Source organism: Uloborus diversus, chromosome 4 (assembly GCF_026930045.1).
Source record: "Uloborus diversus isolate 005 chromosome 4, Udiv.v.3.1, whole genome shotgun sequence".
NCBI lineage: Eukaryota > Metazoa > Arthropoda > Arachnida > Araneae > Uloboridae > Uloborus > Uloborus diversus.
The window spans coordinates 76,002,843-76,028,103 of NC_072734.1; the positions used below are offsets into that span (position 1 = coordinate 76,002,843).

General features: G+C 33.4%; 1 protein-coding gene across 1 annotated transcript in view; it reads right to left on the bottom strand.

The window, feature by feature from the left end:
• The window catches only part of LOC129220642 (L-fucose kinase-like), a 46,545-nt gene that overhangs the window by 15,382 nt on the left and 5,902 nt on the right, over positions 1–25,261 (bottom strand). The window contains exons 3-11 of the mRNA XM_054855071.1: positions 21,121–21,198; positions 20,905–21,041; positions 19,038–19,186; positions 16,254–16,400; positions 15,585–15,746; positions 15,380–15,414; positions 8,017–8,117; positions 3,049–3,186; positions 2,809–2,903 (exon numbers count right to left, since the gene is read on the bottom strand). Of these exons, the coding sequence (XP_054711046.1) occupies positions 2,809–2,903; positions 3,049–3,186; positions 8,017–8,117; positions 15,380–15,414; positions 15,585–15,746; positions 16,254–16,400; positions 19,038–19,186; positions 20,905–21,041; positions 21,121–21,198 (1,042 nt within the window). The remainder of the gene's footprint in view (positions 1–2,808; positions 2,904–3,048; positions 3,187–8,016; positions 8,118–15,379; positions 15,415–15,584; positions 15,747–16,253; positions 16,401–19,037; positions 19,187–20,904; positions 21,042–21,120; positions 21,199–25,261) is intronic.

Here is a 25,261-nt window from a genome sequence, read left to right on the forward strand (position 1 = left end):
CACACTAGTTCATCTCTATATACATACATAGATACACTGCTCAAAACAATTAAGGGAGCACATGGTTTCAACAAAATTACGCAAAGACGTATACGAATAAGTAACATAAAATGAATCATCCATAATTTGAAGCCTACCAGGAAACGGAAGAAGAAACCTTTATATACAAATCAGTGTTTATGATGTCAAAAACCAGAAAAAGGAGATGAGTGCAGAAATCCGGATGTTGCAGAAACGTCCGTTTTATTGCATAGCAGTGAAATTCAATTGTGCAATTTTTTTTTTTGAGACAAGGTTACTTGAGAATGTCTCAACAACGTGATTTACTGGAATCCATGACATGGCATGTTATAGGCAGACTGGAATCCTGGCAAACATAACGTAATGTCGCAGATGCTGTTGAAGTCACCAGAAGTGTTGTTGCAAGGCTGTGGAATCGATTCCAAGAGACAGGATGTTAGACGTCAACCAGGGCAAGGTCAGCCATACATAACTACAGCAACTGATGACTGGTACAGACTGTTAACAGCCCGTCAAAACAGAACAGAGAATGCTACGCAGCTGCAAAGAAAGTTGGTCTTGGCAACAGAACGAAGAGTGTCCAGCCAAACAGTACGTAATTGGCCTTATGAGGGAGGATTCTATGCAAGTAGGCCAATGGTCTGCATTCCATTGACCCCACGCCACCATGCCGCCTGAAGAAAATGGGCTGCTGAACATCAAAAATGATGGGGAGAAACATGATTGGAGCCAAGTCTGTTTACAGACGAGTTACAAATCAATCTGGAGTGTGACAATCGAGGTGTTCTGGTATGGGGGGAAAGCGGCACTTGAATAACCCCACATTCATTCATGAAAGGTCACAATACAGATGAGTTGGTTGGATGATATGGGGTGGAATCAGCATAGGCGGACATACGGACCTGCATATCATTTGGAATGACACTTTGAGGCGCCAAAGGTATGCAGACGAAATACTGTGACCTCCCCTTACGCTTGAGCCATTGGAGATTCCTTTGTTTTCCAGGATGATATTGCCTGACTGCATAGAGCTTGTCTGGTGAAGAACATGCTTGAAGCACATACCCTGAATTCGGCATTTCCCACAATATTCTTATGGTAGAGCAATTACTGCAATTAAAGTCTTCAATATGGGCCAGATTATCTGTCAGAATATGCACCTTGAGTATTTATTTGTTTAGTGTTAAGATAAAAGGGGTAAGCTAAATTCGGGGAAATATCGAGGTTTTCTATTTCTGTTCGGGAAGGAAAATTTTCGGAAATTTCATCCCGTGATAATAGTTGATCCCCCATATTCGAACCTCGTTTTTGTACTAAACCTCTCCACTAACATGCTAATACATACTGTAATTATTTCAACTAAAGATCATAAAGTTCTTAAAACTCTCATCATAGTGAGCGTTTGATAAGTGTCTGGCATGTTGTCAAAATTTCTGTAGTGATCCGAACCTCAACCTATTTCCTAAGTCCAAAATTGGTGTTGGTCCCGTTGCTGCCCTATTTCGAGCCTTATGCTGTACTTACTTTTATCTACACAGCAAAAAATAGATAAATAAAAGTTAAAATTTTTTTCCTTTTGAAATTTCGAAAAACATCGGCGATACATTAACATTTAGATGTTTTTCAAGGCCGATGGGCTGATGTTTTCTTCAAGTTAGCATCGGCCGCCAATGACGATGGTTACAATTTTGAACCATCGGCCTGGCTGATGTATCAGTAGAGTCCTAATATTCAATGGCCATACAAATAAAATAAACTTCCTTTAGAGTTCTGATTTTAAATAGTCAATCATTGATAATCCTTGATTAAAAGACTCATTAAAATTTAAAAAATAAATAAAACTCTCTTTAGCAGTGTACAAAAATACATACACATAAGAAAAGTCATGCAAAAGTCAATTACAATATTTAGTGATCAAAGAAACTGACATGTATACAATAAAATGGAATACAGCAGATTGTAAAAAAGAGGAAAACTATGTCATAACTTCTCCCTTATGTACAGCATTACTGCATAGAACTTTTTTTTTCTTAACTTTGAAAAGATCATTTATTAACCTGATTTAGAGGCAAGAAATAACTGAAAAGAACAAAGAAGTCAAAACAAAATGCAAAATTATGGAGAACTGCACTCTTCTTCTGAGTAAGAGGGATATTTCTCAAAAAGTTAATTTTTCTAAAGGATTTGTTTTACATCCAGTAAATAATTACTTTATTTTATTGCAATAATTGAAACATCTATTATTTATTCATACTTGTTTAAATCCCACATTTTAAACTTTATTTCAATTCTAGTAAACAGTATGTTTTAATTCTAGTCTACTTTAGACTAGAGTTAAAACATACTATTAGCCTTGAGCCCTTAGATAAATTGTATCAAATTATAAAAACAATAATAATTTAAAAAAAACTTTTCATTTAAGAGGGAAATGTAGTAATAGACATAGCTGGTACCGTTGTGAAATTTGCAACGTAATCATTTATATAGTTCTGTGAAATAAAAGCACCAGATTATACAATTTCACTTCCATCATACACATAACCTTAAAAGTCCCAGTTGAAGTGCAACATATTTTTAATCGATTTCAAAGCATGCATATTTTTGAAAAATCATTTCCCAGAGAAACTTACTAGTTCAAAACTGGGTTAACATTTACAAAAAAAAAAAACTATGCTGCAGTACACATTAAAATTTTACAACTCAATTTAAGTAAGGTCTATAATATTATAAATTGCAGGAATTTAAATGATTTATGCATGAAAGATATAATAAAAATGATAAACTTACAGCATGCACAACAGACAATTTGTTAAACTTTTTTCCTGTAACATACCACAAAACACTGATGACAGCACTTGCTAATATGCTACTAGTTCCCATACCTAAAAATTAAATATTGATTTCATACAGGCAAAACTAATTAGAGAATTTATACAGCAAAAATCATTAAAAAAACTAAAAAACAGAATCTAACATTATTTATTTAACATATAAAATTATATTGAGGGTTATTATTAAAGAATTTACCACATCCTTGAGGAAGAAGGGACCATGTCTGTACTACAAAGCCTCCACCAAACTTGGAAAACAGTTGGTCACATAACGAATGCTCAGAATGAATATCCACAATATTAGAATATATTAAAGCAGCTTTTAAGAGAGCCCCTGTAACAAATATTGCAACATTTTTGGGATTATTTCTGTCCACTTAAACATATATTCTGTAATCATTTTTTTTTTTAATGTGTATACAGTAAACTCCAGACTATCCTGTCATTGTATCCAGCCTAGAACAAAAATAAGGAATATCTGAAGAGGCTGTGTGCTACAAGCCTTGTGCTGAATTTTACACCTGATGACACATGTAGTTACCAAAATCAGAATGGCATGAAATTTGTATTTTGATAAGTGTCTGAGATTGATTGCAAATTTGAGCATTAATCAAGAGTACAATAAGATTTACTCCTTTTTTCTATGAATTAGGCTTACGTTTTGCTTAATAGTCCAGCCTCAAAACAGAGGTGCAGTGTGCATGGAATATGCGATAATTTTTGACTTCAGAATATTGTTAGGGGTAGTTAGTAAGTAAACATAATAAAATTCCCCGCCCCTATGGGGTGAGCTAAAGTTGGGAGGGAAGGGGGAAACAAAATTTGGGTTTTTCGAGAAAATATCGGAAACGATGGAAAAAATGCGTTTAAAATAAAAATTCAAGCTAAATAAACTTCCTATGAAACTTTCTACACACATTTGTCACATTTCAAATAATTTTCTGGGTATATATTACGAAAAATCGATGATTTTTGGAAAATTCTCTCTTTCTGTCAAATATTGGCTCTTAGTGCCTCCCAGGATCAGTATTCATGAAAATTGTCAATCACAAAGCTGTAAAGCTTTAAATTTCCTTTAATTTGATATGCTATTTTGTTATATTTTATTCAACCAATCAAAAGTTACAGAACTTCAAACACACACTTTCACGGCAAAACATTAAACACTTCCCATTCACAGATTTCAAACTGTCTCGAAAGAATCGCGCACTTCCTCTTTCCTCAAAGAATTCAACAATCCTGATGAACAATAAAGAAGTATTTGTGGATTACTACAACATAAATAATCTTTAGGAGGGGGGTGAAATTGTGACAAAGGGGAAGGAAAGAGTAAGAAGTGTGACAACAAGCATTTTTAAATATGAATAGGTTTATAAAACTTAGTTTATGAAATGTGCTTTGTGAAAAATGGGGAAGGGGTCAAAAATGTTGAAAAAAGTGTAACATCATTTATGGACAGCGCCTTAACAAGAAATTGGACGAAAATTTTCAGAACTACGTATGTGCAGTATGAATTAGCTCCATACCCACTGCATTATTTAACGAAAGTGAACTGAAGAAGTGCAGAAAGCTAGCATTTGCTCAGTAAGAAATTTGTTAGAAGTGATTAAAAAGTAAACGTACTGAAAGTCCCCGTCCCTAAGGCGGGGGGGGGGGTTAAAGATGGGGAGGGGGAGCCAAATTTTGTGAATTTTGATTATATCTCGGAAATGGCAGGAAAAATGTGTTCTGAATAAAAGTGAAAGTTAACTAAATTTATTGTGAAATTGTCTTCCTACATATTTTCAGTGGTTTTTTAGATATGCGTTCTTGAAAACCAATACTTGTTGAAAAAAAAATTAAATTGTTCGTTTTGTCTCAGAGTGCCTATGCCAAGCAGGAGCTCAAGAGATCTTGTGCAGCAATCATGTGACAAGGACCCTGACGGTTTTGTGTTTTGAAAATCCACCGGCTGAACACTTGAACTGCAGATTCAAACCTGATACCAAAGAAATATGAAGCCTATGCGCAATCACTGTGACGTTCAACTGAGAGGCAATCAAAAACTATGAAGTTCTAGAATATACTCAATTTCGTTATTCTTATTGAAATGAATATGTGGTGCTAGAGCATGATAATGAAAATTTTAATAACAGAGATAAGGTAAATGTAGTGACTGGTAGCACCTTTTTGTAATTATAGTTTTTATTACATTATTACTAATCTTATTTTGAAAGTGTTTATATGGAATATGGACTGACAGTAATTAGGAAATGAAAATATCATCTTTACGGTGACATCTTGATTTTATTCTGAGGCAGAAGGGTCATGTCACCAGCAGTGAAAAAGTTGTTCTAAGAAATTAGTAATGTATTGATGTCATCATCGTCCCCTTCCTCCTGGATAAATAAGTTGATTCCGTTGTTGCAAGTGCCCTTGCAATGCAAGCCTGCGACAGAATAGTTTTAACAATGATTTTCTAGAAGTGACTCCTTCGTGTCACATCCATTCGTGCATCGGTCAAAATCATCTTCAAGATTCCGTCAGGAGCAACATCCAATTCCGAGAGTTTCGTCACAAGTTGGTCATTCCTCCTTTCCCAAACCCCCAATCCAGTACTTCACCATTAAGTTCCTAGCTACAGGTGTGGTACGGCAAAGTTAGAGATCAGTCTTGATGTTTGCAGCTACTTTGATAAATGATTTGTAGCGGTACTCATTGAGGGACTTTTCTGTGGCTAGAGCATCATACCATGAGAGATACATATGAACCCAGAAGCCACAATGAATTCAGGGGAAGAACTCTTGATGTATACCTCAGACACATGTTGTATGATTTTAGATTTCTGGTACATTTTAGCAGAGAATGTTGTGATCAGTTAGGGATTTGGCTATCAAGAGAACAACCAGGAGGACTTCCTTTCAAATGATAGCTACCGAAGAATTTTGCCATCTGATGATAGCCATCTTCGCAATATCAACTTCAACATCACCTAAAGCTCAGAGCATATATTTGTCTCATTTTTCAACAGCTTCATCATTAGCGTATTTGTCAGCTGGCTGTTATTATAAAAGATGGACAGAAACCTTCTTGTTTGACCAACATTTCAATTTTATAACTGACATTGATGTCCATATGGTTTATACATTCGTCTGTTTTTGTCTAACAATTTTCTACACTAGGTATCCTCAGTAACAACAAATTCAAATTAAATTAAATCAATGTTGTTATCAATTTCCTTAAACAGTATGTATAGTGCTGACTTTTGTCACGTCCTCAGTCCTCCAATTCATACTGCATATACGTAATTTTGCAAATTTTCGTCCGATTCCTTGGTAAAGGGCCGTCCATAAATATGTCAAACTTTTTTTTCAACAGTCTTAACCCCCTCCTCACCCCCTTGTCACGAAATTCGTTTTACAAGCTACTTTTCATAAACATATTCATATTAAAAAATGCTTGATGTTACACTTCTTACTCTTTCCTTCCACCTTGACACAAAGTCACAATTTCACAAAGTTACTGTCCATCAGGATTGTTGAATTCATTGAGGAAAGAGAAAGTGCACAATATTTTCGAGTCAGTTTGAAATTTGTGAATGGGAAGTGTTCCATGTTTTGCCGTGAAAGTGTGTGTTTGAAGTTCTGTAACTTTTGATTGGTTGAATAAAATATAACAAAATAACATATCAAATTGAAGGAAATTTAAAGCTCTACAACTTTGTGATTGACAATTTTCATGAACACTGATCCTGGGAGGCACGAGGAGCAAATGCTTGACAAAAAGAGAGAATTTTTTCGAAAATTATTTATTTTTCATAACATATACCCGGAAAATTACTGAAAATTTGACATATATGTGTAGAAAACAGTTTTATAGAAAGTTTATTTAGCTTGATTTTTTATTTTAAACGCATTTTTTCCACCTTTTCCAACATTTATTTAAAAAACCCAAAATTTTCTTCCCCTTACCCTTTAGCTCACCCCGTAGGGGCGGGAACTTTTAGAATGTTTACTTACTACCTCTAACAATATTCCGAAGTCAAAAATTATTGCATATTCCATGAGATCGCATATTCCTTAGATTTCTCAAATGGAAGAAAAAGTATGCATGTTATTTGAATGATCCATGTACATTTACATACTTGCATAGTTATTATTCCGTAAACTGAACATCTTTAGCAACTCAAAACTTTGTATAGATTTGTTGCATAACTTCAAACAAAAATTTTCAAGGAAAAAACAAGATGAAAATCTTTTTGAACTAAGAGACTTGCATCAGATGTCAATTATGTTCTAATACCAGCAGTTCTAATCTCTATAATTACTTTATCAACGTGATGAACGGGTTATACAAAAATTATATTTATTTAATGAAGAAGCATTTAATTGGTTTATATATAACAGCAGGGATGTAAGCAATCAAATTATATATACCAAATTGCTTTGTAGCTAGTTGGTATTCACCAAAATTTTATAAATTATGAAAGAAAATAACTTTTAAAAATTCATGGATAGAGCTCTGGTTTTGATTATAAACTTGCACTACCATTCATAAAATTTAACATGTTCTAAATCATATGTTGGACAAGGTGTTTAAAGGAGGGGGGGGGGGGTAGCTTGAAATAATTTCAAAACACTTATTGGGAATAAGGATTTTAAACTTTCGAGTTCAATTTGGAAAGTTCTCATAATTATTAGCTTTGGTCTCTCCAGAAAAAAATTCTACCTACTCTCCTGACAGTGGCGTAGCTAGACCCGACTTTTGGGGAGGGGGGGGGGGGTTACTTCCTATATATGTATATATATATATATATATATATATATATATATATATATTATATATATTATATATATATAATATATATATTATATATATATATAATATATATATAATATATATAATATATATATATATATATATATGTATAATCGCTTGGAATTTTTCCCTTTTCTTCTTTTTTTTTCTTTCTCTTCTCTCTTCTTTTTCTCTTTTTTTTTTGAGACTAACTTTTCGGGGGGGGGGGGGACACCCCAGTCTCCTGATGCTCAGACTTTCAACCCCGTATTTCATGTATTGATCAGTTCTGAAATCTAGCAGGATGGCTAAATTCATGTAAGTAATAAAATAATGAGTAAAAGAAAATTGAGTGGAAAAGTCAAAATATTAAACAAGTGTACCTTACCTGGAGCATTTGGCTGGTCATAATTTAAAATATCCTTCATCTCTTCAATCAAAATTTCATGATACATTTCCTTTAGTTTTATCTTCAGATGTATAATAGGCCTGAAATTTTAGGGGGAAAAACACTAATTACTTTAAAATGGAAAATTAGCTTTTTTTTTTCGTAGTATAATTTTTAAAATGTCTAGTAACACTAGTCAACAAAAAAGAACTTTTTGTCTGCATCCTGGTTTTAAATTATCAATTTCTACTAATTTTAGGTCGAGAAAAATGAATATGGTAGTGAATTTCTTTTATTAGTTCTTGTTTTCAAGATACATAAAAGCCCACAGGTGAAAGAAGCAGAGCAACCACACATTGATTTAATGTTAAAAAGAAAAAAAAAATCTGTGTAATAAATGTTACTAAATATGTCTTGTTTTATTAAACAATGCTTTTTTTTTTGCAAAGCAGTGGTTGCTTTTGGCTTATTGCTGTAAACCAGATTTCCAAACTGTGGTTCTTGGACCCCTGGGGGTCCGCAAGTCCATGTCAAGGGGTCCGTCATGCTATCCAGCTAAAACATTAAATATAATTGAGGTTTGCCCGAACTATAGTTAATAATTAAAATCCTAATACACCATAAAAATACAACTCCTATGAAAAATTAACACACTAAAACTAGACCAATAGTGTTTCGTTCACTAATTTCAAAAGTTCATTTTTATTAGAAAACTTGGTGATAGCGTAGAAATTCGGTGATAACATTTTTTATTCCAATTTGAATTTAAAATATAATTTTACTTGCATAACTCAAAATAATAATGTAAGAAATAAAAACTAGATAGAGCTCTGAAAAATATACAGAAAAATGAATGCACAAGTTTAAAGGAAAAAAAGCGTAAAAAAATATTTAAAATAAAGGTTTAACTGTGTCGAAACCTTGTTATTGTGTGTGCGCGCCGGCGAGGGGGGGGGGGGGGCAAAGTTCATATTTTATTCTGGAGGGGGTCCACAGAGGTTTGAAGTTTGGGAACCTCTCCTGTAAACGCTTTATTTTTGATTGCTTTTTGTACGTCAAAGAAGGACCATCTCTTGTAATAGTTCAGCAGCCTTTGGTGAGCATTAACTCAGCCCAATGACCCTGATATTTGCGTTCCAATTTAAAAGATATCTTGATGAAACCTTTCCTCACGCTCACAGCTTTAGTTTTTAAACAAAATATCCTGGAAAAAGTGAACAAAATAAGAGTTTCAGAAACACATCATTCATCAATGGGCACAGAATTTCCGCAGGGATTGATTGACCAACTGTTTTTAGTTCTCGCCTTTTCTGCTGAATAGAAATACTTGCATTATAGTACAGTAAAATTAGGCCAAAAAATGGCCAAACCCAAACATCCAAAAAAAAAAAAGTGAAACCTGTTGCAAAGTACTTCTTACCCTTCCAGCAAGAAGGGGTAAAAAGTCCCAGCACTTTGCGCGTCGGGTTTTGGGGGGAAGGGGGGGGGGGAGACGAAATAATCCTCTATTTAAATAAAAAAAAATTTCTATTACTTAAAAAAAATTCTGAAACCTCGCAGAAACCACTCTATAATAGTAAAACAATAAACTCTCACATAAAAAAATTCTAATTAACCGGGGTGTACAGGCGAGGGGGGGAATGGGGGGGTGTCCATGGAGCAGCTTTGCGTCATTGGAATTTTTCGGGCAGTTTTTTCAAGGGGTATTTTTCTTTATTGAGGACTTTTATTCTTGATGGGTACTCCGTCACACTTAAGGGGTGCGCCATCGCTTTGAGGGGGGGGGACCCTGAATTTACATTCCAAAATCACAGTGAGTGCACATTTGCAGTGAAGTTCACGAAAAAATTTCCCTGACTTAAACTTTTCCGAAGTACAAAATGCCTCACAATGATATGGTAATGTCAGAATGATAATTCTAAAAGATCTAAGCGAGCTCAGTAACCAAATTATTTGTGACTGGAGTTATTAAACTGTTTAGAGCGCTGGAAAAAAAAAATTCCTGAGCAGCATAAAAAAAGTCCAAATTGACCAAAGTTTCCCTACTTCTTCTTGATTAACTTACTTCAACTTTTATACAATCTTTTGCCATCACCGTAAGGGAGGGACAAACAGGAATTGCCAATAGTGAGACGGGCAATGCTGCAATTCTGCACCCTCTAAGTCGGTGGGGGTTCTCATTTGCAAACACCAAGCTACCTCTCTTTTACGCAGCTGGTTATGTGAATTTTGCTAAATATGCGGACATATACTTGCAACTCTATCTGAAACTTTTGAGTACATTATGCGATAAAAAAAATTTGATCACATCAAACATCAGCTATCCATCGATCTAACGCAGTGACAAATTCAGGTGGTCTAGAATCTGTACTGATTCAACGATAGAACAAGTCTTGATGAGAGCAATGAGCAATACATCAATAGAATGCTAAATATTTACACCTTTTTGTTTCCCAGTTTGGAAATCTCAATCCGTTTCTAAAGCCCCAGAAGTTTCTTCCCTCTCAAGTTGGTATGGGTATTGCTCGCTGATGATAAGGTGAGTTGCAATAAGACCTTTAACGTTCGGGTTAGTAACATCAAATCATATTGAAGTCAAACAATTTTGTGGCATTTCTTTGTAAAGGAGGTAAGCAGTTATGTCTTTAGCTTCTGTTACGAGAGTAGTTACTATCTGTAAAGATGTGTAAGCCCAAACCATCTTTTACACCGAATGGTATGAACAGTAAAGATGGAATAACAAATTGCTAAAAACTTCTGGTACGAGTTATGCGCTGATCCTCCATCAGTATTCGATGAATCTGGTTTCAGAAGGAAAGAAATCCTGTATCGTTAAAGTACTATTATCTGAAGCAAAAGGTTCATCCAAAATCACAGAACGAACAGCTGGTGTGATATATGAGGCAGTGAGAAGCAAAGGGATGTAAGTGGACATTTTCAAGTTTTGAATAAAACGCGTTTAAAGATAAGATCCTAGGTAGACTTTCATTGTTTTTTTTTTTTTCTAAATCATGCTGTATAGAAGCAATTACCAGGTCTACTAGGACCATTTCTTGCCCCAAGATATAGGAGAGGTTCACCAACCATTTGTACTGGTTATCTCCAAATTTTTAATTTTGCCCTTTGCTTCTCACTGCCTCATATGTAATAGAAAGAAGATACCCGCTTGAACATATTTTTGATAATGATATGTAAGTTTCAAGGAAATATGCCAGCAATGCAGTGTGTAGGTCACTTGTAAGTATGGGAAAGCTAGTGTCATTTTTGATGGGTGTAAAGAAAGCACCACAGAAATATAAATGAAGTCATATTACAACAGCTAAGCCTTCTGCTCTAGAAGACTTTCTGCGTCTCAAATCTTGTGCTTGCTCTGAGGGGTTCATTGGATATAGTGAATGTTTGAAAAGTCTGAAAGTAGACTGAAGTGCTCAATTATATGCACAAACTGTGTTAGACATAGCTGCAACAATAACGATCTTGCTGAGGATCTAGATTCCAAAAAACATCTTGATAACAAAGACTTTTTGTTTCAAGCTTAGGAGAAATCATTTGAAAGCAAAAAACAGTTCAGCGTTATTTTTCTGGCCATTTAATCAAATGTGCACCATCAGAGGGGGGGGGGGAGGAGGATAATATTTTAGTACATAATTTCGTTTTGGGACGTGAGCTACTGTTCTTATGGGGTGGACAGTCCTGATTTATGCATTTTAGATTTGCATGAAATAATACTTCGACTTGAAATAAAAGGTGGGGGGGGGGGGGGGTGAGGATTTATTTTATTTTGCAGAGGGGAGGGGGGGGTGTAGCTTTGAGAGGAGGTGCACCATCGCTCTTGGAAAATGGACACACTTGATTTCTAACAATTTTCTTAGCATAAAATAATGTTTCCATATGAAATGTATGGAGGGGGTTTCGGGGGTACTGCTTCGCTTTACGGGGATAGGGGGGCTTTGTAGCATTTGTGGGTTTTGTCATCCCTCTTGGGGGTCAAACACCTTTAATTTTATGCTTTTAAATTTAGTATAACATAATATTCTCACTTTAAATTTATTCTAAAAATTCTGAAAAAATACTCAAAACTGCAATTTTTAGATGCCTCCCATTCCAAAACCCGACGCACAATGGGGTGGGACTTTTTACCTGTTCTTATTGGGAGGGTAATAAACAATTTGCACCAGGTTTAGCTTTTTTTTTTGGATGTTTGGGTCCGACCCCTATTTTTACTGTACTATTATACCCTTAAAGGCTTCGTGGATACTTTTTTTATCACCTCACAGTTTTTTGTTTTTTTTTTTTTGAAACAGCGATTTTCATGATTGCGTGTATTTGAAGGGCCGTTACAAACTATATCTTTAACCCTAGCTTTAATATATCTTGGAAATTTCCCTCTAAGGTATTGGAAAATTGTCTTTGTTCACAGCTTTCACAAAGTTTTTCATTATTCCCAGCAGAATGAGCATGGGTGGAAGCAGAAATGGGTAAATCTACCTAGAACTCCAAATTTGGCGGATTTTGGGCATTTCTCTCCCAGAATTTAAAATTTCTTGCAGTGCGTTTGGGTTTTCATATGGTAAGATTTTCTATCCTAACCTAGAGTCGAAGTTTAAAGAACAATCAGTCGTCCCATGGGGGGTGTTTCTATCTGGCAGGAAAAAAGAGCATCAGTGAGAATTCACTATCCTAGTTGGCCCTGTATCTTGAAAACTAGAGCTAATCTTGACTTTTTATGGTGATTTTCGTGTTTAGCAAGGCAAAATACTTCGGAAACAGCTATTTTTGAGCCGGATGCGTTTTTTGATGTTGACTAGTGTAATTTGTTAGTCGAAAAATTTTGAAAAAAAAAAAAAACACATAAAGAATTGAAATTACCAATTTTAATATTTAAAAATGCTGCTCTTTTATTACCACCTGGTTAGCCCAATTGAAAATCTTGATGAGTATGTGGTTATTTTCATATATAGTTGGACCTTGATTAGAAATGAAAACAGTCAGAAAAAAACCCGGAAAATTTCCGAAAAAAACGAAAAAAAATAGTTTTTTTCCGAAGGAGTAAATTTCTACTTCGGAAAAATTGAAAAAAAAAATGAATTTTTTCAACTTTTCAGGGTTTTAATTGAAATTTTCAGTAAAAAGTGATCAGAAATTTCTCACGCTTAAATTCTGATGCAATCCCCTCCCCCCACCCGTTTTATGTTAAACTACTGTCTAGCATTGATGCAAATTGTTGTATAACAATATAATTTGCATATAGATCTAAAATTTTTTAATAATACTTTTAGCAAAAAAGCTTAAACCAATAACCTTAGTGAAGAATTTATTTTCCTTCCTCATAAAACAAACAAGCATAACTTTAATCACAAAACTATGTTTCTGCTTACTGTGCGAACCAAATGTACAGGGTGCAGCAAAAAAAAAAAAAAAAACTGGCAAGCAATTTTTCAAGAAACTCTATTAAAAACAAATAAATTAACAAAACACAAAAAGTAATAATATGAGAAGACCTTTAGCAATCAATAAATTTAATTGGTTTCAAACTAGCAGCCTTTTGCAGTAATACAGAGATGCAACTGCTTATTGAAATTTTCATTCAAGGGCAGCAAGTCCTTTAATCAATCCCATTCCCTATAAAACAATTGGTTTAGAAAGTCCAAACTTATGTGTAGTTTAGGGTAGACCTTTGACTCTGAAACAGGCCATACAGTGTAATAAATGGGATTGAGGTTGAGCGAGTAGAGCGTCCACTCTAAAATGAAATCATATAAAAAACAATGCGCCTTGCACCACTCTTGTCTTTTTGGCCATATGAATCGGTGTGGAGTTAAATCCCTAACTTATCAGGCTTAGGAATAAAAAATAATGCCAAATAAGCAGGAATACTGTCATGGTCTCTTCTGATTTGATAAAAATAGGGGTGATAAAGATAACGATGTGAGGGTACTCTTGTTTTTTTTTTTCAATTGGGACTCATTTGTTAGATGCGTTGGTTGACTTTTTCTTTTTTATTTCTTTTCTTTCTTTTTTTTTTTTTAATTATAAATTTATTCCTTATTGAATTTAGGAAAATAATATCACATTTATCAAAAATACTGTCGTAGTGCATTTTGTTTCAAATAGGTTTACAGCAGTCTTTTTGGTCCAATTCAATAAATAAACACTAACCGCCACTTATAAAATCTCTGGATTATAAACTCAGCAGCTTTTTAAAATGAATGTGGAAGAACCAAATCATTACATTACCAAACCATGTTAAAACCGTACTTTAATAAAATCAATCTTGCCGTTACATAAAATAAAGCTTTTAGCCAGCATCTGCTACTAAAAGCTTTATTTTTACTGGAACTAGCCATATAAAGCATTGAAACCTAATAAAAAAAAATTCGGAGATTCTCTGAGACACACCAAAAAAGGAAATGTTAAGAAATGTTTACACAGACCAAGTTCACTTCGCACTTGCGCAGCAAAAATAAAACCCAAACTAACCATTTCTGTGCAAACACAAAGTGAAACTATAAACACAAACCAAAACTTTTCACTATTCCGCGCTCAAAGAAGACATCGAGGCACGCCTCCTTAACCCATCACCCCTTTTTCAAATCCAACCGCTTTTGGCTGCTTAGTCGCGATTTTCGAAGTCAGTAAAAGTAAAACAAGCAAGTAACACGCCTGGCTACAGATGAGCGTAAGATTCAGAGACTTCAGATGCCGTCATTTGATAAATACGGAAGACAACTTGCATTCGATGACCGCTCACGAAACAAAGTGTGTAGAAACAAATTGCACAGCTGAACTTTAGTCGAACAACACTCTATGGCCAGAAACACAATAAGAAACAAAATGGCGTTTAGACGAGACTTGCGGAAAATGTGTCCGACGGTCGAAGGGGGATAGAAAGACTGGTTCTGCTCATAGGGTGCAATTGCAAGCAATAAAAAAAAAGAATTCCTGGAATATTCCGGTAGCATAGCTATTTTTCTTAAACAACAACAAGGTGGGACATATTTATGCTACTTTTTTAATTAATTTCACTGTTAAAGCTGTCATTCAGATACTTTTCAAGGATTTAATTATTTAAAAAAAAATCCTAAGACATTTCAAGAAAGGTGAGAAAGGTGACAAAAGTTGCAAAAGGTCACTAAAAGTAACCAAATTTTCAAAAGGTGACTAAAAGTGAGAAAAGTGACTGACTCCTCGGCTTGTTGTACTTACCATACTTTTGGATAAGTAGCAACCAAAACAAGAAAATGGTTATAATGAACAACACCTTACATATAATGAATAATTTTTAGCTCATAATTTTTGTATTCATGAAAGTTCTTTCAGCATGACAAAACATACATAGTTTTAAATAAAATTCAAGGCATACTTTTCAGTTCGAAATGCTTGAGCACCAATGGGTTTCTGCAACAGATAAATATATTACTTCAATATAACACTCATAAGGAATGTGCAAAATCAGTAAGAGCAAAAACTATTTTTAATTCCATTGATGTTGCATAAGTAAAATCAGCAAAATATGTAATAAATTCAATTAATGAATGTAACACAGTTACAAAACATTTGAGAACTACCTTTCCATCAACAAGCACAGCAATATTAACAACCGATCCTCCAAGCTCATAGCATACAGGTGGAGTATCAGACCAACCACCTTGCAAATCAATTCTTGCCGGGCACTCTGCAGTTATACATACTCCAATGTCTGGCATTGAACATTCACTTAAAATGATAAACTGAAATGGGAATAAAAATATTTGGAAAAGAAATTTTCGTACCAATAAATTAAAAAATATGCATAGAAAATGAAACTAGAAAGAAGAGAAATAACATATGCACTGATCAAAAATGACAGTTTAAAATGCCAACTTTGAATTACAAATTTAAGTTAAAACAGAGAATTAGAAATAGTTTATGAAATATTGTGTGAACACAGAATTAAACATTATTACAGAAAAAAATGTCATTTAATTTTTTTTAATGGAAATACATTATGGGAAGCATATTAAGGTTCCCATAATATATTTCCATTACATTAATCAAAATAACACTAAAAATAAAGCTGGAAGGAACCGATATTATTTCACAATACAAGAACCAGTATTTTAATTGAGCTTTGTGTACGATTCAGATTTAAAATATAAAGAAAAACTACTCGGATTTTGCGCCCCTGATTGTCAAATATCTTTATACATTTCTAGTAAGTTGTTTAATTGAACTTATGTGAAGTAGAAATCTTTTACCTTTCTTACAGTTTTCACAGATCTTTCAATTAAAATTTGAGTGGCCCTTTCATAATGGCGGGCAGCTCGCATCAAATGATCAGGGCGATTCATCCATAAAGACCTTTCATTCTGCAATAACTTCATGCCTTCCACAATATCACCATTCTAAAAAGCATTAAGGGGAAAAATAATGAAAAATATGATAACTTTGTTTAGCAGATTGTTATCTTTTGAAGATATTTAAAGTAGTATTACTTATTATGGAACAAACAATATAAAAGAAGAAAATCATTACACATTGATACAATAGTGGTATGTAATAATGAACTATAGTAGCCATGATATTCTGATCACTGTTGATGTTATTAGCCTCAATATCATTGAAAATATCTGGTCCTAATATCTTTAGTTTGTTTTTCTTTTAAAATTATTTCTTGATATGATCAACAATTAATTTAATGACATTAATATTTAATAAACTACATTTGAGGAGTTTACATTTAAAACGGATTATATCTACTTTTGGGAAAAAACGATTTTTTTTTTCGTTTTCAGAATCTGTAGTATCTCCCTATCGACTCATGAATTTCTTTCTTCTCAAAGAAATTTATATCTACTGTTAAAAATGCGTAAACATTGGTTTTACCACGTAAACGGTGTATATCCATCCCCTTATTGCTCGCCAGGTCTTTTACGGCAAAGTGGAACTTATCCCTTATTTGCCAGTATCCACTCATTCACTGTCATGTCAAAAGGGTACATATTCAAACTTGAATTTGCCACTTCTAATTCAAAAGTAGTTCACAAATAAAATAGAGGAGGGAGGCACTGGCTGAGCATTTCCAATCAAGCATGATACCTGTCCATATTAAGAGATCATAGCACCTTCCAGTAGTCTGTTACCAGTTAGGCAAGCGCAACCTCAAATTGTGATTACTAAATTAACATTAGATAATTGATACTGCTATTAAATTGTGATTAATTGAAAGATTGTGATTGCTGAATATTTTGTTTCAATTTTAAAGTTTATTTCTGAAAAAAACGCATGTTTTTTTTTTCAAAAGTGATGATATCCTCTCTTTTACACCAAAAAGGAATATATCCAAAATAAAATTGGCAATTTAGGTCTGATAAAATTGTGGAAAAACTCCTCGACTTATGCCAATAGTCACTCGTTATTCTACCAAAACATGGTGAAAAATTTGAAATTCTAACAGTTAGTGCTTGTGCATAAAACGTTTTTTTTTGTGTTTTGCCAAAAAAATATAAAACTGGATATAAGCTGTTTTGAAAGTAAACTCCTCATTTCAAAAAACAGAATAAATGGAGGTTTATAATGAGTTGAGGTAGGGCACTTTATGGTGCAATTTTAAAACTGGTATGAAAACTGATTACGAAAACAACTAAGTTACGAAAACAAATCAGTTGAAAATGACAACTTGAGTAAATAACTTTGCAATTGCATATGAGTGTTAGCAGCTGAGCCTACCTGGAAAATAAAAACTGGAGAGATTCTGCATTGGACATTTCAACAGTTTTGATAAAATTACTACATTTAGCATGCTGGTTATGAGCTAGAGAAGTGATATATTATGCAGGGGTGCCCAGCCTCCCTAAGAGCAAAGGTGCACCCTCCAAAATATCAAAGACCCACCCCCCCAATGGTGAAAAATACCCCTTAAAACACCCCCTAAAAGTTCAATGCCACAGTCTGCGCCATACCCGAGCATGCCGAGAAATTCGAATTTTTCGGCATGCCGGATAATTCAAGGTTTATTTTGCAACAAAACAAAAGTAAATTTCTTCATTCAGTTCGAAATAGAAAGCAAACCACTTTAAGGAAGAAAATAAATAAATCCTAAAAGTAACCTTCTTTCAAAAAAAAAAGTGCATTGCATATAATATGTGCTTGTTGTTTATGGCAGGTGTCACTATTGATGAATTTAACAATATGCCAATAAAATAATCGATCCAGAAGCAATCATCGGTTACTGCGATTTGTTCATAATTTTTTTAAATAAAATATTTTAGGTTCCTTTTGGAGAGGTAAGTTAGATTTTTATGTATTGAATAGCTATGGTAAATTCTTTAGCACACTGGTTTAGGGGCGGTAATTACTTACGGTTTAAATCTTTGCTTACATCATTTTAATTTAATTTTTATAAAATAATTCGTTATTAAACAATATTTTTCTTGTTAAAATAACAAATGACATTTTTAGTAAATATTTTTATAAAATTAAAGTTTATTAGTACTAATAAGATGTGTATAGAACTTATATTCATTTTTAAGTTGAACATATATTTTTTATAGTATTCATTTTTTTCCAAACCTCGATTTATCCAGCATTCTGGAAAGGATTAGGCAAGTGCTATTGAAAATTTGGTGACCCCCGAATTTTTTGGCATGCCGGATAATGGGGGTAATACGGTACTTGCTGGGCAATACATTAAAATGATGATATTAAGGTAAATGTGCAGAACTGGTTTAGGTCGAAGATGGCCACAGTCTACAAAATGTTGCTATTAGAGCCTAGATGTGGTACATGACTTAATTAATACGGTGAATATGTTTAACAGTGGTTTAAAGTATAAAGATTTTTCAGTAATAAAATACAAATGAGAGCAATTTATTTTTAATGCCTAAATAGCACAGACTTTCTGAGAGAGCTTTGTAGAATGAGCTGAGGTGGAAAAGAATCAACAATATGTTTATATGAAAAAAACTTTGATTTGAAATTCAATGTATTTGATTAATAAAGAGCACAGTTTATTAGAGCTAAAACTTTATGAACTGACTAACCAGAAGCTTTGTGAAAGCTATTTTCCATGCAGGATTACTTCCAGGTCCACTTCGAAGAACACCAGTGTTACCAGCCATTACACTCAAAAGATCAGCCATATTGCTCAGGGTACGAGTTTTGACCACAAGACTAGCATCGGACAGTAAAACTGAAGTGAGCAATAAAAGAATAATAATAAGCTAAAATAGGTATAGTGGACAAAGCAACCTTTTAGAAGGGGGCAATCTTTAAAAATAAGATTCATTTTAAAAGGTTATTGTTTCAAGAAGCTTTGAAATTTTGAAACAAAATAAGAGTAAACAAATGATAATGAAATTGAAAAGTTCTGCACACAGTGATATATCTTTACAGACTAAAGTAGCCATGTTTTAAACTTTACTAATTGTTCACACCAAAAATTTATGAATTCATTTTAAATTAACCAATGAATTTAGGACTTGCACAAAAGAAATCCACTGTGATATTAAAGGTGTGAAAGTTACGAAAAAGAAATGAAACTTGTTTACACACTTTAAGACTGGTAAAACAATGCAAAAGCAAAGGGATAAAATGTAAGATTTAAAAATTAATAAATACAAGCATTTCACCTGAAACAATCTCATAATGATTTCTCATAAAAATTTCATTCATTTCATGAGAGACAAGAGTTCTGTAAGTTTGTTATTTTTTAAATCTCTAATGAATTTTTTGTCATTTAACAATTTCTTTAGAGCCTGAAAATTTGCTTCTTCCCTCCTTCTCCCCTAACTAAGACAAATTATCTCCCTAATTTTCCTTTTAATTTGTATTTTGACTTAATTGCCACATGAAACATTAGAGAATCAATAGGTTTATACTTTCAAAATCAAAATTTGGGTTTTACTTCAACAAATTATAGATTTGGAGAATTATAGTACAGTTTAGAGAAAAGAACTATCACACAATGAAATATGCTTGGTCACTTTCCACAAATATATTTATAATGCAGTAAAAGAATGAATAAAGTACAAGCAAACAGCTTGTTCATTGCATGTCATCCATTCATTAGCACACACATATACATAGATACAAGGGCTGTACAAAAAGTATTCAATCTTATTATTTTCTTGTGAAAACCAGCGGACTTAGTGTGGATATAAATCAAAAGCTCTTGCATGAGCTGACTTTAAACTAGCACTAAGCACAGTGCATGCATGTGCAATTTTTTTCCATTTGTCAATAGTGTCAGTAGCTGACAAACAGAGTTTGACTGACGTAGTGTGTAGAGCTCTTGGTGGATTTTTTTAATTTCGCAGAAAAAAATTGAATGACTGCAACAGCACTACTGCCATCATATTTTGACAGAAACTGGGCGACAGCCGAATAGAAACAATTCAGAAGATGAATACAGGTTTCGGTGATGTATTCCATTTCTAGCACTTGGTTTAGATATTTTTGGTCAAAAACAAGATTCCTGTGGGTTCAACAGACTCCTTACTGTTTCGAAATGGCCCTGCCACTTCTAGCTGTTCCCATAACTCAAAAGGTGATTGAAAGGTATGAGATTTCATACAATGCAGGACATTATGGTTACAATGACAGCCCAGCTAGACTCCTCTCTGAAACAAGCCTTCTCGGAATGTTTCCATTCGAGGCAGTACTATTGGGAGAAGTGTGGGGAAACCAAAGGGGACTATTTTGAGAGAGATTAGGTTTCCAACTCTGCAGATTAGCAGGTTTTTTTTTTTTTAGTTGGTCAAAGGTCAGATACGTTTACAACCTACCCTGTATATTGTCCGCCATTCATATAGAAAAGTGTCACATTTTTCGAACTAACCCCTAGTAGTGAGATAAATATATAAATACATGCATATAATATGAAAATATTTCACGAAATCAATCATATACCATAGTCCAGTTCTCTTATAAGACTGTCATGCCATTCTTCAATAAAAGCAGATCGAAAATACGGAAGCAAAGACCTTTCTTGATTGTGAAGCAAAGTCCTTTTCACAATTTCAGACGAAATTTTGGAATAAACAAACCTAAAAAGCAACTGAATGTATGCAAACACAGAAAAATGAGGAGAAAGCTAAACAAATTCAAAAAGAAAAGCTGTCTTACCTTCGGTGATTAAATGTTTCAGAATAGTTTATGTCTTTTAAAATGTCAGAAATACAAAGTCTGTCACTTGATTTCCACCTACCATTTAGGAAAGTATACCAATTTAAACAAGGTGAACAACACATTCAAAGGAAAAAAAAACTTTCATGTTAGGATACATATTTAAGGCAACTAATTTTAAATTATGAAACATTTTCCCCAATATTCTAGGCAAAACTTATACATTATACTTTAAAAAGTGTTTGATAAGTTTTGTATGCAGAAAAACTTTTTTAATAAGTACCATTTTAGGAATAGTGGTAATGTTCACAGGAAATTTTATGAAACATGTATCCTAACCCAACCAGTGTTAATTGATTAATTAATTTTATTTCTGTTGCAATCTTAGTGAAAAATGTGTGAAAATGAATAACAACAAATCACACATAAAATTAATGATAACAAATCTCTACCATCAAAGGAATAATAAAGCTACCTGTTAAATACTTTCTATTTGAAAGAAAAATGTAAATAAAAAAAAAATATATTAAGTCACGATACCTTAGCCAAATTTTTCAATTTCAAAACTAACATTTAACTACAATCTCCAGAACAACTAATATGGAAGCAAACAGCTAGTTAATGCCAGTGGTTGGAAAAACTACTTTTCTTTTGTAGCAAACTACAACTACTTTATTCCAAATGTAGTTAACTACAACTACTTTTTCAAAATGTAGCAACTACAAACTACTTTTGAAAAGTATACGCTACTTCGCTACTTTAAAAAAAATAAATGAATGAAAAGCATACACATACACACCGATTGGGGATTGAATGAAACTATCGAAAAGGGGTTTAGATTAATAAATTGGCTCATTTGAACATGGAATGTTACTAAGAATTATTTATTCTTTCTTTCCTTTACTGAGCCAATTTGTTAATCCCCAACATTTTTTTTTTACAATTTTTACGAATATTTGCTGCCCGAAAGGATTTAAAAAGTTGAAGGAATGCTACCTTCAAATTTTTAATCCTTTCTTGATAGTCAATACAGTCGCTTCCGGTTAATAGGACCACATTGGGACGGGGTCATTTTGGTATTAATTACCGGCTTGTTCGATTAAGCGAACAGGACCTGTATAGCTTCACCGAACATGCTATACACATGACATTTAACTGCCCTAATGATTATTGTGAGCTCCATATGTATAGTGAGCCTACAAAGAAGAAAAACTGCTGTTCGTAAAATTTTTGGATAAAAAAGAATAATTAAAATAAAGCGAATAATGTGTTCCAATTGATTTGTTCTAATTCATTTGTTCGAATAATGTTCGTTCAACCATGTGTTCCAACCGATACGGTTTGAGTTATTCTTTGCAGTCAGTATCGATTCAGTTCAGTAATCATAAGTGATAAAATGTACCAATTAATTATTAAAAATTAGATTTTTTCTTTTTTTTTTTGAAAACAATTACATATCTTTGACCGTCTTAACTGAGCTGAAGAAATTTGAAATTTCACTGCAATTTCGATCTCTGCCGAAACAATGCCGCCATGCAATGTGAGTTTTGCTAACCATTTTTCCCCCCCTGAAAATATCACTGAATTAAATTGAAAGTTACCTAGGAACCATTATTAATTTATTGCACTAATTATTAAAATCGTTGACACACTTCAAACTTGGATAGATAGAACGTATGGTGTCAAAATAATATGTTTGAGATTAACTCGTATCTTTCAGAGTCTTACGAATCTGATTGGTGCAAGTTTTACAGGGCTCATAGCAAGTGGGAAAAAATGTATAGGAGTTTAAAAGGAAAAATATAGGAAGTTGATAGCAAAATATATAGGAGTATGATTGCAAACGATATAGGAGTTTAAAAGGAAAAATATATAAGAGTTTGCTAGAAAATATATAGAAATTTTGAAAAAGTATAGTATCTAGTATGTTTGGAGCACCGTACAATACAAATCAGAGTACCAGTATCAATACAATTCTCTTATGCATGATGTCATAGCAATGTGAAGAGTCCCAGATGAGAGAGCAAATGAATTTTTGTATCCAGTCACTTATATGAGTCATGTTTGTTTAAGACAATTTTGATTCAATAAGGAAAAATTCTGTAAGCATGTTTCTTTTTTTCTTTTAAACATGGAATTCTACATACAATCAGAGAACTTTATTAAATTTTTGATCAAACGAGATATCATTAGAAGTAGACACGTACCGAGTACTCGGTAATTACTCAGTACTCGGCATACTTGGCCAATTTGCCGAGTACTCGGTACTCGGCCAAATTCTGATCAGATACTCGGCCAATACCGAGTAGTTGCAAAAAATTGAATATTGTCCAAGACAGATACCAAAATTTATATTAAAAAAAGAGCAAGCATTATATTCTGCAATAATTTACAATTAAAATTTATAAGTCAAATTTAAATTTTGAGAATAATGAAGTTTGTAATGCTTCAATGGTATAAATCTTTCTTTTAATGTCCCCAAAGTTTATTAAACTTGTTTATTAAAAATTATGCAAAAAAAGGCAAGTATAGAAAATATGGAATTTTTATATTAAAAATGGATATTTGCTACAAACAAAAATTAGTTATAAAAAGTATAAAAATACCTTTGCTTAAAAAATTAAAGGAAATAAAACAATGTTAAAAGCACAGTGTAGGAACACTGCAGATACGTGTTTTGGAAGTTACAAGGAATTCCTTTTTCTATGCACAAAATGGGAGCTCGTGGATTTAAAGGCATCCGACAAAAGTTGGATTTTGTTGTTGAATGTCTTTACCTTCTCTAGCTCACATGTTAGGCACTGAAAAAGACATTCCTTGTAAGGGGGGGGGGCGGAAACATGTGTCTGCAGTGTTCTTGCACATTTGTTTTATCTGCTTTAAAAAAATATTTATGTTTGGCGGACTAGAACTATAATTGATTGGTATACAGTGAAACCCCTCCTAACGGACACCCCTCTTATGCGGACAATTTTTAATTCCCAAGTTCCAATGCAAATAACATTATTAAACCCCTGTCCTGCGGACACCTCTCTATTGGGAACAAAAAAAATTGTCCTGTTAGTGTCCGCATTAGAGGGATTTTACTGTAATTTGTTTTAATTCCAACTTGATTAATCATACCTTTTATTTATTTATTTTTAATTTTAAAAATCATTTTTTGGTAAAATTTTTGACAAACAAAATTGTTTATATAATGTGTAATTAAATTTCACCAGGAATTTAGGTTTAAAAACTATTATATGGACAAGGAGGTCTATACTACTATTCCAATAAGTTCAAAATTCATCACATGTGTGTCGGTGGTTCTTCTTAAAACATAATTGGTACTTGGTAACTCAGCCGAGTCGTGAAAGGCCGAGTACTCGGTAACTCGGTACTCGGCCGAGTAGTGAAAGGCCGAGTACTCGGTACTCGGCCAAAGTGCTACTCGGTACGTCTCTAATTAGAAGTATACCGCATACTAAAAATATCGATTCTCAGATTATTTAAAGAATTTTATCACAAAACAGTATGAACAAGCAATTACAAAATTCAAATTTTAACTTACATACTTTTAAAAAATGCATTCTTATTGATTGCTAAAATTAGGTAATAATTAATTTGGACATTCTTTTTTTGATGTCATAAATCACCTATAATCCTTCGTATTGGTACTTCATTGCTTCAATGCTAACAGTAACAATGAAATGTCCTGTCGACTTCCATGTCTCTCTTGTCTCACTGGTTTTGTTGGACGTATCATGAGAAAATTATTACAAAAAGTGTGCAACACTCTGCCTCCCCTTCGTTTCATTATTTACAGAAAAAAACCTGATTTTACTAAACAAAGGCAAATAAAAAAAAAGACTGCACTAATGGATCACGTTTGTGGGAAAAGGTCAGTCTCATAAGCTTGATTTATTTAAGCAACAAGTTTGATTCATATATTCTCCTATTTTTTAACGTTAAAACTGGATTTCATTTAGTTTTTGAGGAATTGATTCATTAAAACACCCTGATTCAATTACCTGGCGCTCACTGTAACGGCATTATCCATAACTTACAGTTAATGTGTGTATATATAGACACATGCATAAAGGGTGAATTTGACCTAATCTGCTAAACGAAAGGGGGTGTTAGAAGAGCCCAAGTGGAGCAT